Source organism: Podarcis muralis, chromosome 1 (assembly GCF_964188315.1).
Source record: "Podarcis muralis chromosome 1, rPodMur119.hap1.1, whole genome shotgun sequence".
NCBI lineage: Eukaryota > Metazoa > Chordata > Lepidosauria > Squamata > Lacertidae > Podarcis > Podarcis muralis.
In genome coordinates this window covers 127,677,752-127,692,130 of record NC_135655.1, presented here as the reverse complement: position 1 = coordinate 127,692,130, position 14,379 = coordinate 127,677,752, and the positions used below count along the sequence as shown (strand labels likewise).

At 42.5% G+C, this 14,379-nt stretch overlaps 1 protein-coding gene across 5 annotated transcripts in view; it reads left to right on the top strand.

Annotated features, from left to right (window-relative positions):
• Window positions 1-14,379, top strand: part of RAPH1 (Ras association (RalGDS/AF-6) and pleckstrin homology domains 1) — an 83,534-nt gene that overhangs the window by 60,581 nt on the left and 8,574 nt on the right. For 4 of the 5 annotated variants that reach the window (XM_077918205.1, XM_077918199.1, XM_077918214.1 and 1 more), the window contains 9 exons: window positions 4,898-4,975; window positions 5,649-5,808; window positions 7,080-7,201; window positions 8,557-8,622; window positions 9,279-9,422; window positions 10,343-10,453; window positions 11,300-11,398; window positions 12,283-12,403; window positions 13,403-13,548. In XM_077918205.1, the coding sequence (XP_077774331.1) occupies window positions 4,898-4,975; window positions 5,649-5,808; window positions 7,080-7,201; window positions 8,557-8,622; window positions 9,279-9,422; window positions 10,343-10,453; window positions 11,300-11,398; window positions 12,283-12,403; window positions 13,403-13,548 (1,047 nt within the window). Of the gene's footprint in view, window positions 1-4,897; window positions 4,976-5,648; window positions 5,809-7,079; window positions 7,202-8,556; window positions 8,623-9,278; window positions 9,423-10,342; window positions 10,454-11,299; window positions 11,399-12,282; window positions 12,404-13,402; window positions 13,549-13,802; window positions 13,880-14,379 lie in introns of all 5 variants that reach the window. The other variant, XM_077918217.1, reaches the window with a different exon arrangement.

Below are 14,379 nucleotides of genomic sequence, written 5' to 3'. Positions count from 1 at the left end.
GATAAAAGAGACCTTTTGACATATTTTGGCATCTTTAGTAAGTTTTGGTTTACTAAACTGCAAGCACAGTTCTGGAGTTGGAAGTTTTTTCTTAGCTTAGTTAGGGGAGAATACTGCAAAACAGGGTGTTTTTTAGTAGGGGTGTTCATGGATCCCATTCTTTGACTTTCATGTATACAGTCATACCTCGGGTTAAAGACGCTTCAGGTTGAGCGTTTTCAGGTTGCGTCCCGTGGCGACCCGGAAGTAACGGAACGGGTTACTTCTGGGTTTCGCCACTCGCGCATGTGCAGATGCAGCAAATCGCAACCCGCAGACACAGGTTGCATTCTGCTCAGGTTGCGAACGGGGCTCCGGAACGGATCCCGTTCGCAACCAGAGGTACCACCGTATCTGCATTTTTTTAAAAAAAAAAAATCCAATGTGTTTGAATTGCTCTGTGGTCTCTGCACTTCAATCTGTCATGCAAGTTCGAGGCCACTCTGAAATGATGAAATGAAGCTTTCCTGTTTTCTGTTCACTATGAAGGGGGATCTAAAACTGCCAGCTGAGTTCTGAAGATTTCTGGGTTATTGTTCTTCGTTAAGGCAGAGCAATGTACATTTGAACCTTAAAAAGTTTTTAATTTTTTAAAAATTATTCCACTACTGTGCTTTAACATTTTAAATAAATAATAATAATAATCAGAGATCTTCAGCACTCTACTGACTTGGACAGCCTCGCTTCTTGAAAAGCTAGGTGAACATGCAAATATAGAAAAACATAGAGCTAAAAGGGACAGAAGAGTATGCAAGCCACAGAGCAACTTGAGGCATTGTGGAGGCCCTGATCTGACTGGGGCGGGTGTGCTATTTGGCCTGCACACTTGTTAGTGATAATGCTTACACTTTGGTTTTACTTCTACAGCACCTTCTTTCAACACACTTTCCATCTTTCTAAACCGTGAAATACATTTCACTGGCCCTAGTAAGCACAAAGCAAGTTTATTGATTTATATTAAAACTGTATCCTACCCTTCCTCCACAAGGAGCCCAGGACATAAATTAATTGTATTAACTGAATACTGTTTCCTGCTTGGCAGGGGGTTGGACTCGATGGCCCTTGTGGTCTATTCCAACTCTATGATTCTATGAATACAGTTTAAAATAAAATAAAGCATAATTTGAAACAGTTAAAAACTTGTAAAAACAATAAAATAGGTTTTTTTTAAAACCCTACAACAATTTTAAAGAAATTTATGTCTTCAAAAATTTGACAGTATAATTTCCCCCCAAAGATCATCTGAAGTGCGGAATGAAGAATTGGAATTTATCCAGATTTAAGAGGCGGTTCACCATGTGACCTGCTTTCACCCTTCCCACCATGTTAATTGACGTGGAGACTTATTTTAGGCAAAAGGTCAGAAGTCATGCCAGCATGTGGGTCCCAAAAGAGGAGTGGTCGCACCAAATTTTGTATCTTCTCTTTCTCAAATAATGGCAGAGCCCACCAGTCCTGTTATTTGCCACCCGCTCTCGATTCGTTTTTAAGGTGGTTGCCGTTCTCTGACCTGTGGGTTGGGCTCAGTGCTGTAAACCAGTTGGGAGGCAGTTTTTGTGTGTGGCATGGCTTGCTGATAGCTAAATGCCGTGTTAACTTTTCTTGTAGCAACTCATTGTAAAGGGACCCCTGACCATTAGGTCCAGTCGTGACCGACTCTGGGGTTGCGGCGCTCATCTCGCTTTATTGGCCGAGGGAGCCGGCGTACAGCTTCCAGGTCATGTGGCCAGCATGACTAAGCCGCTTCTGGCGAACCAGAGCAGTGCACGGAAATGCCGTTTACCTTCCCGCTGGAAGGTAACCCGCCGGTACCTATTTATCTACTTGCACTGGTGTGCTTTCGAACTGCTAGGTTGGCAGGAGCTGGGACCAAACAACGGGAGCTCACCCCGTCGCGGGGATTCGAACCACCAACCTTCTGATCAGCAAGCCCTAGGCTCTGTGGTTTAACCCACAGCGCCACCCGCATCCCTTAGCAACTCATTATAGGATTCAGTAAATTTTCTCAAGATAGAAGGCTTGGTTTTCTATAATTGCAACCGTTTTTTAAAAATATTGCTCATTGAATGAACTGGGAGATAAAGACTTGACCCTTCAGCTGGAGCGCTCCTCATTTGACACTTTTCCCAGCTGCCAGCTGGGCTCCTCAAATCATTTAGCAGACGTGTAGCTGCCTTTTCGAAAGCACAGTTTGGTCTGCTTGTGCAGGTTCAGGTGTGCGTACACTTCTACATATGCTGCAAATCGTACAGTGGGCTATAATTCTTATTTGCTAAGAAAAAGTTGCTGCCTGGTCCACCTCATTTCTAGTTTTGTGTGCCTCCTGGCAATCAGCATAGAATTTGAGCCTCCCTCTCTTTCAATTTAAGGCTCCAGGACTGAACTTTCCAATAAGTCCCTTCTCTCAGCAACCTCTGCATTTGCAGCAGGTGTGTTTTAGTACATATTTTGAGAGGCGGCTTACGGGGCTCTTTTTAATGGAAATCGGAAAATAAGCATAAGCTTTTTATAAGTTCTCTCTGTCTTGCCAACGCTGCCAACCTTTCATAATTAAGTTGCTAACCTTCAATATTTGCTTCCATTTATAGCCTTGTCTTTTTCTGTATAAAGCCGCTGGTCCTTCTAATGGCTTTTTGCTTGTGTTATTAGTAGACAGAAGAAAAGGAGACATGCAGAAGTAGGCCAGTCTAATCTAACCATAACAGTCTCTTGAAATAGTTACTGGTTATAAGCTATAACTTGTCACGTGCAAGAGCCGATCTAACTGGGTTTGACTTTCTAGATAGGACGGCCAATAGCTATATAGTTTGAGACCAAATGAAACATGACCCTACAACCAATGTGAAACCGTGGGTATTTAAGTGAGTTAAGGGAGGACTACAGTTGTTCCAGGGCAGGGGTCTGCAACCCACGGCTCCGGAGCCGCATGTGGCTCTTTTACACCTTTGCCGCGGCTCCGGGGCAGATACTAGCAAGGGGAGGAGGCGCATTGTGCGCCCCGACACTCCCCACTGTGGCGGGTGCTGTACTGGCTGTGACGTCGCATGGGGGCGGTGCGTGCGTTAGTCACGCACCGTCCCGACGTCACCTTCCCGCCCGCCCGCCCGCTACATTGTAAGGGGCATGTATGCTGGTCACTGCATTGAAAGGGGGCATGTACGCTGGTCACTGTTTTGAAGGGGAGTGAAGAACACACACACACAAAAAGGTAACTTGTTAATTTAACGTTTATTTCTATGAGGAGGAGTAATTCTGAGGGGTCAAACAAAGAAATAATAAAAAAGTGACAAAAAAGTTATTTTTATAATGACGAGTTTTGCGGCTCCCAGTTTTTTTTTTCCTTCGGAAACGGGTCAAAGTGGCTCTTTTGGTCTTAAAGGTTGCAGACCCCTGTTCCAGGGTGTTTAAATCACCCCATCACCCCCCGAAAGGCAACAACATTTAGATGCTTGCAAGAGTTACCGTATTTTTTGCCCCTATGCCCCCATAGGGCGCACCTAGTTTTTTTTTGGGGGGGGGAAATAAAGAAAAAATATATATTTCCCCCCCAGGCACGGGGCGGGGGAAGCCCGAGCTTCCCCCGACCCCAGCCCCCAGAACAGGCTGCTATCCGCAAGCCTTGGGAGCCCGGCGGGAACTCCCGCCGGTCTCCCCAGGCTTGCGGATATCTGCCCAAAGCCCAGGGCACGCTGCTCAGCGCTCCCTGGGTTTTGGACTGCAGGCTGCTGTTCGCAAGCCTTGGGAGCCCGGCGGGAACTCCTGCAGGCTCCCAACGCTTGCGGATAGCTTCCTGAAGCCTGGAAAGTGAGAGGGGTCGGTGCGCACCGATCCCTCTCGCTCTCCAGGCTTCAGCGAAAGCCTGCATTCGCCCCATAGGACGCACACACATTTCCCCTTCATTTTTGGAGGGGGAAAAGTGCGTCCTATAGGGCGAAAAATACGGTATACTTCAAAAGTTCCACTCCAGTTTTACTTTTCAAGCTGCATGAAACCATCTAAGGAAGGTCCTTACACCAGCTTAATAACCTTCTTTGTTTCTTGCCTAAGTGACTATTCAGATAACGGTTCAGGCCTCATTTATTCTTGCTGTTATCATCTTACTTGTTACTTTCATTGAAGCTGGTTGTAATGCTGGTGAACCAAGGCCGTTGCTGTCAGCAGCTGTTGCCTTTTTCACCGCTCTTTGTACTGAAAATGATTATGCTGAAAGTAGCTACATGTGACTAGGAGAAAATCCATATACAAAAGAGCTTTCTCGGGAGGGTGAAATGTGCAGCACAAATGCCACTGCGTAGAAAAATGTGCAGCTGCTTAGGTCAGGTGAAACTAACGTGAATGGCGCATGTCTTTTTATCAAGAGGGGAATGATGAATTTGTGTTGGTGGTATCTTTCACAGTAGAGAAAAGTAATTTTGAAGCAAGAAAACTCTTTGGATGGAAGAACCATTAAAGAACTTGTACCTGGGTATTGTTGGGAGGGTGTTGCAATAGTAAGAATAGGAGAAGAAGCATAAAAAAATAATGAAAATACCAGGTGAGAAAAATGGTGAGTTAAGGAAATGACAAATAGTAGTTTGCTTTAAGTGACTCTACTAGAGCAGTCATAGGCAAACTCAGCCCTCCAGATGTTTTGGGACTACAACTCCCATCATCCCTAGCTAACAGGACCAGTGGTAAGGGATGATGGGAGTTGTAGTCTCAAACCATCTGGAGGGCTGAGTTTGCCTATGCCTGTACTAGACGTTATCATACTGTTTTAGTTGAGTGATTGTTGCCTCTGGGTAATCAGTATTCAAAACTTTTTCAGTGGTTTAAGCTTTGCTTAGTGTTGGTTAAACAAACTTTTCTTCTCCCACAGGAGGAACAGGCTGCTAAACTAAAGGCTGAAAAGATCAGGGTTGCTTTAGAGAAGATTAAAGAAGCACAAGTTAAAAAGGTAAACTATAGGTCTTGCATTATCCAAAGTCAGTCTTGATATGTTGCGGAGGTCTGTTTTGAAATATTTGTTCCCTGTTGAGGACTGCATACATATGGCATAAATATTTTCCCCTGTGGTTGTATTCACATCGTGTATTTTTCTAGCGTGATATTCTCATCTGGTGGTGCAGTTTGCATTTGTATCACACCCTAGTTGATCAGTTCTCAAATTCTGAATAGAGTAGTGAAAAGGAGAGTTCCTAAATATGTCTTAAATTTTAACACATTTTGAAACAAAGTACTATGGTAGTATGTCTACAATATGAAAACTAAATAGGCACAAGCTAGCTTATTATCTGATTTTACTGAGAGATAACAGTAATGAAATGCATGTAATTTCATGAATTTTTGACTTGGCGCCTTTCTTAGTTTGCAGTTACTTAACTTGCTCTTGAATTCCACTGAAATCAACAGGAGAATTGGTGTTATTCACAGAATAGCAACTTATTAAGCCAAAAATGTTGGCTAGTTGCAAGGTTAATTCAGATTGCCATTTTATAGCCTTTTAAAGCTAATCGATAACAACATAGGACTAATTAGAAAAACGTCAACATGAACATGTTAGCATTTACTTTTATGTTTTCAACTTCTGCCTGGCTGATTTAACTCCATCTCCTTCTGTCTACATACAGCTTGTAATCAGAGTCCACATGTCAGATGACAGCTCCAAAACAATGATGGTAGATGAACGACAGACAGTAAGACAAGTGCTGGACAACTTGATGGACAAGTCCCACTGTGGTTTTAGCTTAGACTGGTCTTTGGTAGAAACCATCTCAGAATTACAAATGGGTTAGTAAAGCTTGAAATACAGCTTCTTCCTGTCTCTTGCTCCGAGCGGATGCAGAATTTTACCGATACGTGGTCCTGTTTTAGAACTCTTTGCTAACTTGCTCTGTATTCATAATCTCAGGTATTTGAGTTTTCAGTTTCCAAATAATAATAATAATATTTTTTATTTATACCCCGCCCTCCCGAGCCAAGGCCGGGCTCAGGGTGGCTAACAAGCAATAATAAAAACAAGTTGAATGAATACAACTTAAAAACAAGATTAAAATACAACATTAAAATATTGAAACATTAAAATATTAAAATGCAGCCTCATCACAGGAGGAGAAAGGAAAAAGAAAGGGGGGAGGGAATCAAATTGGCTCCAAGCCAAAGGCCAGGTGGAACAACTCTGTCTTACAGGCCCTGTGGAAAGAAATCAGATCCTGCAGGTCCCTGGTCTCATGAGGCAGAGCGTTCCACCAAGCCGGAGCCAGAGTTGAAAAGGCCCTGGCTCTGGTTGAAGCTAATCTAACTTCCTTAGGACCCGGGACCACTAGGGTGTTGCTATTTATGGACCTTGAGGCTCTCCGTGGGGCATACCGGGAGAGGCGGTCCCGTAGGTATGAGGGTCCTAGGCCGTGAAGGGCTTTAAAGGTCAAAACCAGCACCTTAAATCTGACCCTGTACTCCACCAGGAGCCAGTGCAGCTGGAAAAGCACTGGGTGAATATGCTCCCATGGCAGAGACCCCGTGAGGAGCCTAATGTTACAACATTATGTTAATGTAACTATGTGTTACAACGTTTCAGGCATCTAAGACTTTTAGTGAAGGCCTGACGTACTTATTGTGATCTCTTATTAAAAACCTATGGAATTACTGGATGTGTTTAATGTGGCTACTCCTCATAATTGCATATGGAAAATACTATGGCAAAAAAGTCAAGTAAACAAACCCAGTTCCATTGGTCTTTCTAAGTCTGTAAACCCCATTTTTAGATTAAAAGGCCGAGGGCAGGGACTGTCTTACTACTGATTTCGGTAATCCACTTCAGGGGTCTTGTTGGCTTAAATAAAATAGGATTACAATCATTGTTTGTTTATATTGCCCACATTTGCATGTTCTGATAAGCAGGATTCCTGGCTAATGGTGACACATATATATCAGATATATTTAACCATGTCATTACTGCTTTTTGTCATGAGTCAGCAAACCATTGCCCCCCCTCAAAAAAAACAACCCACTCCTATGTTTATAGCTTAGAATATTTATTATGTGATTTGTTTATTACGCAGAGAGAATCTTTGAAGACCATGAAAACTTGGTAGAAAACCTCCTCAACTGGACAAGAGACAGTCAAAATAAACTTATGTTTGTAGAACGTATAGAAAAATATGCACTTTTCAAAAATCCCCAGGTGAGTATATTGCCCCCCCCCCCCCCCCCCGCATCTGAGCACCTTTCTGACACTTACTATATTTTAATATATGAAACACACACAATACTGGAAATATCTCTCTTTAATAAATTTTCTCTGGGACTAAAACACAGTTCTCTTTTGATGGAACTTTAAGCGTTACTTTTGCAAATCTCTTATTTAACCACTCCGAGGATTGAAATTTATGTTTGTAAAATGAGCGAACAAAAAGCAGAGCCCTGGCAGTCTCCCCAGACTCCAATTTTACCCATTGTCTGTCCTCAGCCACAATGGGAACCATGTTACTTATATGTTTAGTCTTAAAGTAGAGGTCTATTGGACATTCCCCAGCCCCCTTCACTTGCTGGCTTGTATATTAGAGCCTTCAAAATTTGGGGTATTCTTGAGCCAAATGCAAACTGGTGTACTTTTCTTTTTTTTTGGCAATTTCTTTAAGGAGCATTTGAAATAAACAGAGTTGTTTAAGGAAGGGCGTTTTTTCTCAAATGCTACCAAGTTTTCCCATCCTTTTCCACGGTTTGCCATAAAAGTAACTTTGCTTACATTTCTAGATATTTGAATGCAAATGGTGAAAATTATGGTAACGTGTAGGGATTAACAGCATATCAGATAAATCTCTTTGGAGCTTAAATGGAGTGGAATGTTAAAAAACACGACTTCAGATTTAGTAAAGTTGATTCGAAGCCCAGCCACCTTTTTTTAAAAAAAACCTGACTCCTTTCTGAGTTTGAGAGGTGTTTCAATAGGTCTGGACATTATCTGCATCCCCCCCCCCAAAAAAAGGAATTTGTTCCTTCATAATGTTGATTTCATGGTCTGGTTCTGCTTCAGCCTTCATCCTAGTGGTTCTGTGGCAAGATAAACTGGATAAACAAGAGACATCTCTGCTTTGTCCCATGCTACAGATTGGTTTTGAATCCAAATTGCTTAGCTTGATTGTCATAAATATTCTATAGATTCCCCACCCCCAATATTCCAACAACTTTCATGCCCAGTCCCATCCTAATTACTTCAATCAAAGGCTTCATAGATACCTTTTCACAAAGACTCCAAGGGAGTAAAAGTTTGGTTTTACAGAATTGTATATTTAGCCGAGTCCTGACTGGGTCAGGTATTTGGCAAGCACATGTAGATTCAGTTATCTGGATCGAATCGAGAAGAGTGTAAGTACTTTAAATAAAATAAAAAAACTTCTCTGGTTTATAGGGTTTTTTTTGTGGAAACCTGGAGAAGTTATTCTCAGAAACGGCACCCTTACCAGCATAGGGATATCATGATGATTACATTTATGAATTCTAAGTGCTTCAGCTGAAGTCTCAATCTCTCTCTTACAGAATTATCTTCTAGGGAAAAGAGAAACCTCTGAAATGGCAGACAGGAACAAGGAAGTACTACTGGAGGTGAGACTTTCCACATTATTGATGTGGTGGCTGTTTTGCTACTGCTGCTATTCATTTATTGCTATGCAAGAATGGTGAAGGAATCTTAAGTCCCACCCACAAGAGCTCATAGGGACGCGGGTGGCGCTGTGGGTTAAACCACAGAGCCTAGGACTTGCCGATCAGAAGGTTGGCAGTTCAAATCTCCGCGACGGGGCGAGCTCCCATTGCTCGGTCCCTGCTCCTGCCAACCTAGCAATTCGAAAGCACATCAAAGTGCAAGTAGATAAATAGGTACCGCTCCGGCGGGAAGGTAAACGGCGTTTCCGTGCGCTGCTCTGGTTTGCCAGAAGCGGCTTAGTCATGCTGGCCACATGACCCGGAAGCTATATGCCGGCTCCCTCGGCCGATAAAGCGAGATGAGCGCTGCAACCCCAGAGTCGGCCACGACTGGACTTAATGGTCAGGGGTCCCTTTACCTTTACCTTACAGAGCTCATAATCTAAATCCATTGGTCAAGTCAGTAATGAGGGCCAGAATACAGCTGAAATAACTGGGCTAATTTACTGTAGAGGACAAAAAGGCTGAAGATTCAAGGTTAGCTAATGTGTGTTGGAAGAAATCTCCCTGTGACTGCAGAATGTTCTCTTCAAATCTATGTTAACTTTCTATTCCAGGAGTGTTTTTGCGGAAGCTCGGTAACGGTGCCAGAAATTGAGGGTGTATTGTGGCTGAAGGATGATGGCAAAAAATCTTGGAAGAAGCGTTATTTTCTTCTACGTGCTTCTGGAATCTACTATGTTCCCAAAGGAAAGGCGAAGGTGAGTCTTCTGTTTCTAAAACTGCTTTAAGACTTGTGCCACTATCATCCTTTCAAAACTCTGACATCCCAGTTTGTCACTCCCATCGGCCCAAGTTTGCAGCCCGCCAGATAAAATGACCCCCCTTCTCTTCCTCTCCCACACTGTTCTGAGGGTTCTGTCCCACTCTCCCAAGCCGATTTCCTGGGGAGGAAAGGGGGACAGCCCCATTGCACAAGCAGAAATCCTTGCATAGGGGGCTTCCACTGATGGGGCTGGTTAGATGAGTCCTACCCATAATTCCCAACTCTTCCTCTTCCCAAAGAAGGAATAATAAGTAGCTAGCTCTGATAACTGAATCTATTTCAATCTCTGTCAGAAGATATTTGGTTAACCAAGCCCCATCTTTTACCCATCCCCATGGTGGACTCAGTTTTTGAATGAAAACGCTCCCAATGAAAATATCTATTTAATATTAATCACCACCTGATAAAGAAATCTTTATGTCCCCTTTCTGGTAATATTTTAACACACATGCTTTTCTTAATTTCCTGTTGAGTTCCATTAGCATATCACAGTTGAATTTTTAATTTTTTTTTAATGTGCTTAAAATTGTCCATAGTGACTTAGTGTACGTCACAAAGGCATTTTTTTACTTTGGAAACACTGGCATTTTAATCTGATTTTAAGTTCTTTTCATAGTTGAGATCCTAGAAAATTGTTCCACTTTGATCTTGTAACATTTTCCATTCTGCTGATTATATAGTACTAATGTTTTTATTCCTGTCTTGGGTTAATCTGTTTTATTCTAGTTGCCTACTGAGATTAGTTCCTTGTGTTTACATTAACCTGAAATTTACACAGGAGGTAACTTTGTAAGAGTTACGGTAAAATGATTTGAGGGTGTCTACGTCCATGACCGTATGTGTTTCTTTTTATAGGTCTCTCGGGATCTTGTATGCTTTCTTCAGCTGGACCATGTAAATGTTTACTACGGCCAAGACTATCGGAATAAGTATAAAGCCCCTACAGACTATTGTTTAGTACTTAAAGTAAGTGTTGAGTAGTAGCTGTCAATATGAGAAATGAAAAGGGGAAGGGGAAAAGGCCACAGACTACCGTATTTTTCGCTCTATAGGGCGCACCTGTCCATAGGGCGCACCTAGTTTTCAGAGGGGGAAATCAAGGGAAAAAATGTAATTTCCCCCCCGCAGCTCTGGGAGCAGCAGACAGGCTGCACGCAGCCTGTGCGCTTCCTCCCAGATCTTCTCCCTGCTTTTGCGGGAGGTCCCGCCAGCCTCAAAAGCGCTGCTTTCCCCCACCGCCAGCCTCAAAGAGCAGACTCTCCTGGCTTCAGCGAAAGCAACGTGAAGCCTCCAGAGCGCAGGCTTCGGAAGCTTCACTTTGCTATCGCTGAAGCCAAGGAGCCTGCATTTGCTCCATAGGACGCGCACACATTTCCCCTTAATTTTTGGAGGGGAAAAGGTGCATCCTATAGAGCGAAAAATACGGTAGTTGCTGGAAAGCTTCTTGTACCTTGTGTGCTGCGTGTTGCCCATTTCTGCATGAAACGCAAAAAAAAAGCATATTTTGTATCAGCCAGTATTGATTTGACCCACTCTCCATCAGTTTGAATATACAGATCCTGTTTTCATTTGCCTATGAGAGAAGGCGGCAAGTTCCTAATCATATTTTGCAGCAGTTTCTGTCAACAGCTTCAGTGAAGAAATAGGAACCCTGGCATTCAAAGGATGCATTCCTCACTTTTTGCTATCGCAACTGCAAAATCTTTGAACGTGACTGTTCTGCTTCCCTAGGAGTAGTCTTAATGCTGTAAGGTTAAGGTTGTTATTTTTAAATTCAGTTCACCCTGACTGCGCCAAATGTTTCTCTTCCAGCATCCTCAGATTCAGAAGAAATCTCAATATATTAAATATTTGTGTTGTGATGATATCAGAACCCTACATCAGTGGGTAAATGGCATCCGTATCGCTAAGGTATGTTCCAGTTCTCTGCTCCTCTCCCAATAGCTGTCATACCATAAGAGTTGGAAAGTATAAACACAGAATGGTGTTGCTAATGTCCAAACATATACACTGTTTTTAAGGGCAGGGATTCTAAAAATCAGATTTAAATATATTCTTGTAAAAATTGTTACTAGCATATAACAAAGTATATGATCCATATAAAAATGGATTGTTGTAACAATTTAAAGTTATCCGTTTTTCTCCGTTTTCTCTGCTGGTCATCAGAATATGCATTTCCAGGCTGGTATAACACATTAAACCAAAAGTATGTCCAAATTAATAGGTGATGCCCAACTTTAGTCCCCCTTAGATTTGAAATCACTATACTTAACTGGGTCTACTCTTGAGTATGACCTAGTTGGGTATCACTCAGTCTGCATTCTGTGACCATTTATTTTCACGTTGAAGCGTTTCCAGCCTCTTTAACATTTTTATTCCTCCTTTGACAAGTAACCCTCTTCCTAGGATTCCATGTCATATGGAACTTAGTGCTTGGGATGGCATCTGTGCCTTCTTGGTTTTTCCATATACCCTCATATGCAAAGCTCTGTAGTTGTCTGGAGAATTGTAACTCGGTGTGTTAGAAGAGTTATTGACTGGAACTACCAATTTCACCCCATGGCACTTTCCAGATAGTTGTTATTCCATCAGGCGAGCAGCTGTTTCTAGCTTTCAGTGCAGATTGGTAATAAGAAACCAAGACTCCAGCAGGCACCCAACAAAATTTCAGCTAATCTTACAGTGTAGGTTTTGTCAGGATCAAGCCCACTAGTCTGAAATGAAAGGAATGGGGTTGATAAGCTTGGCACTTGAATCATGCAGAGTGTTCACATTCCCTGTTCTGTTTTGTTCAGTATGGGAAACAATTGTACGTAAACTATCAAGAAGCCCTGAAAAGGACAGAATCGGCATATGACTGGACATCCCTCTCCAGTTCTAGTATCAAGTCTGGATCCAGTTCATCTAGTTTGCCAGGTAAGCCTCAGTACCATTCTGTTTCTATACAATGTTTTAAGAAGTTTTGATTCGCTGTAAAAACACCCCTTGGGTGACATGAAAATGAGACCTACCATTTAATTCAGAAACATACACCTTTTAAAATGTGAAGAACGTGAACTAAAGAATAATTACATTGAGACAGTGTTTGTGGGACTTGTTGCCAGAGCATCAAGATGAAGCAGGCTTCTATTCGGTCCTGTGCACTGTTTTCAGTTGTTAAATGAATAGAGAAAGCATTCGATTCCATTGAGTATCTTCCAGCTCACACACAGAGTCGAGGATTATACATGTGAGAGTGATTCACTCAAATAAACTTGTTTCTGTGGGGTTTTTTGTGGGTTTTGCACTTTGTTGTTGTTGTTGTTGTTTAGTCATGTCCGACTCTTTGTGACCCCCTGGACCAGAGCATGCCAGGCCCTCCTGTCTTCCACTGCCTCCTGCAGTTTGGTCAAACTCATGCTGGTAGCTTCGAGAACACTATCCAACCATCTCATCCTCTGTCGTCACCTTCTCCTTGTGCCCTCCATCTTTCCCAACATCAGGGTCTTTTCCAGGGAGTCTTCTCTTCTCATGAGGTGGCCAAAGGATTGGAGCCTCAGCTTCAGGATCTGTCCTTCCAGTGAGCACTCAGGGCTGATTTCCTTAAGAAAGGAGAGGTTTGATCTTCTTGCAGTCCATGGGACTCTCAAGAGTCTCCTCCAGCACCATAATTCAAAAGCATCAATTCTTCGGCGATCAGCCTTCTTTATGGTCCAGCTTTCACTTCCATACATCACTACTGGGAAAACCATAGCTTTTACTATACGGACCTTTGTGGGCAAGGTGATGTCTCTGCTTTTTAAGATGCTGTCTAGGTTTGTCACTGCTTTTCTCCCAAGAAGCAGGCGTTTTTTCATTTCGTGGCTGCTGTCACCATCTGCAGTGATCATGGAGCCACATTGATGTCCAATGTGTGTTTTGCATTTCTTTCCACAGAATCTCAATCCAATCATTCTAATCAATCAGATAGCGGAGTTTCAGATACCCAAACAGGACATGTCCGTTCTCAAAGTATCGTTAGCTCCATCTTCTCAGAGGCCTGGAAACGGGGTACCCAACTGGAAGAGTCCGGCAAAATTAGCGTAAGTATCATACAACAGACAATACTATATTGTCGTGATAGGATATGAATTCCGCCATTGCATAACATTGGCCTTGCTTGTAAGCCATGATTCCTACGTAAGGAAGCAGCCAAGAATTCTCCATTAAATCTGGAGAAACAGTCAAGCCTCATACATTCTGGGAATATACCATTATGGTAACAGTTGCTTCATGTCGCAGCTTGCTCCCCTATGTTTTATGCTATGTTTTGTTTTGTTTTCCTGTTGCCTCGCAGTCTCATGTGGCAAATGCAAAACCCGGAACAGCTCAGAGCTCCACTGCAGTGATGACTTAAGCAGGGGTAGAGTTAAGGTCAGGGGCCTTGTTTGAACTATTAACCTGGGTGAATGATGCAACCAAAATCATGCAGACTAACTTTTTTCAAGAGATATCTAATATTTAAGCACACTGATTAGTCCACAAGTGCCTGAGCCTTTAGTGCCCTAATTTGACAATGTCATGCACCCCCCACCCCAATTTATTAATAATCTGTCATGGTTCTGGTTTAGCATATATTGCTGGAAAATTCTCCCCAGAATGAAGAATCTTAAAAGAGTTCTATAGCTTGCTGAATTTCAGATAAGTACTCTTTGCAATGGTATGCATAGCTCTAAATTGCAGGAAACCATCGTTTCACAATGCTTCCCTCAAATAATCACATAATATGGAGGAACGGTCATAAAATATAGGATTGTTCATTTGGTGGTCCATTATCTATTTAAAGATGTCACAAAGTAAATCACCTTAATAACTTGACCAGAACTCTTGGTGCCTTCTGTTTGACCTCTTCCTTCTCTCCCCCCGGTGCAATA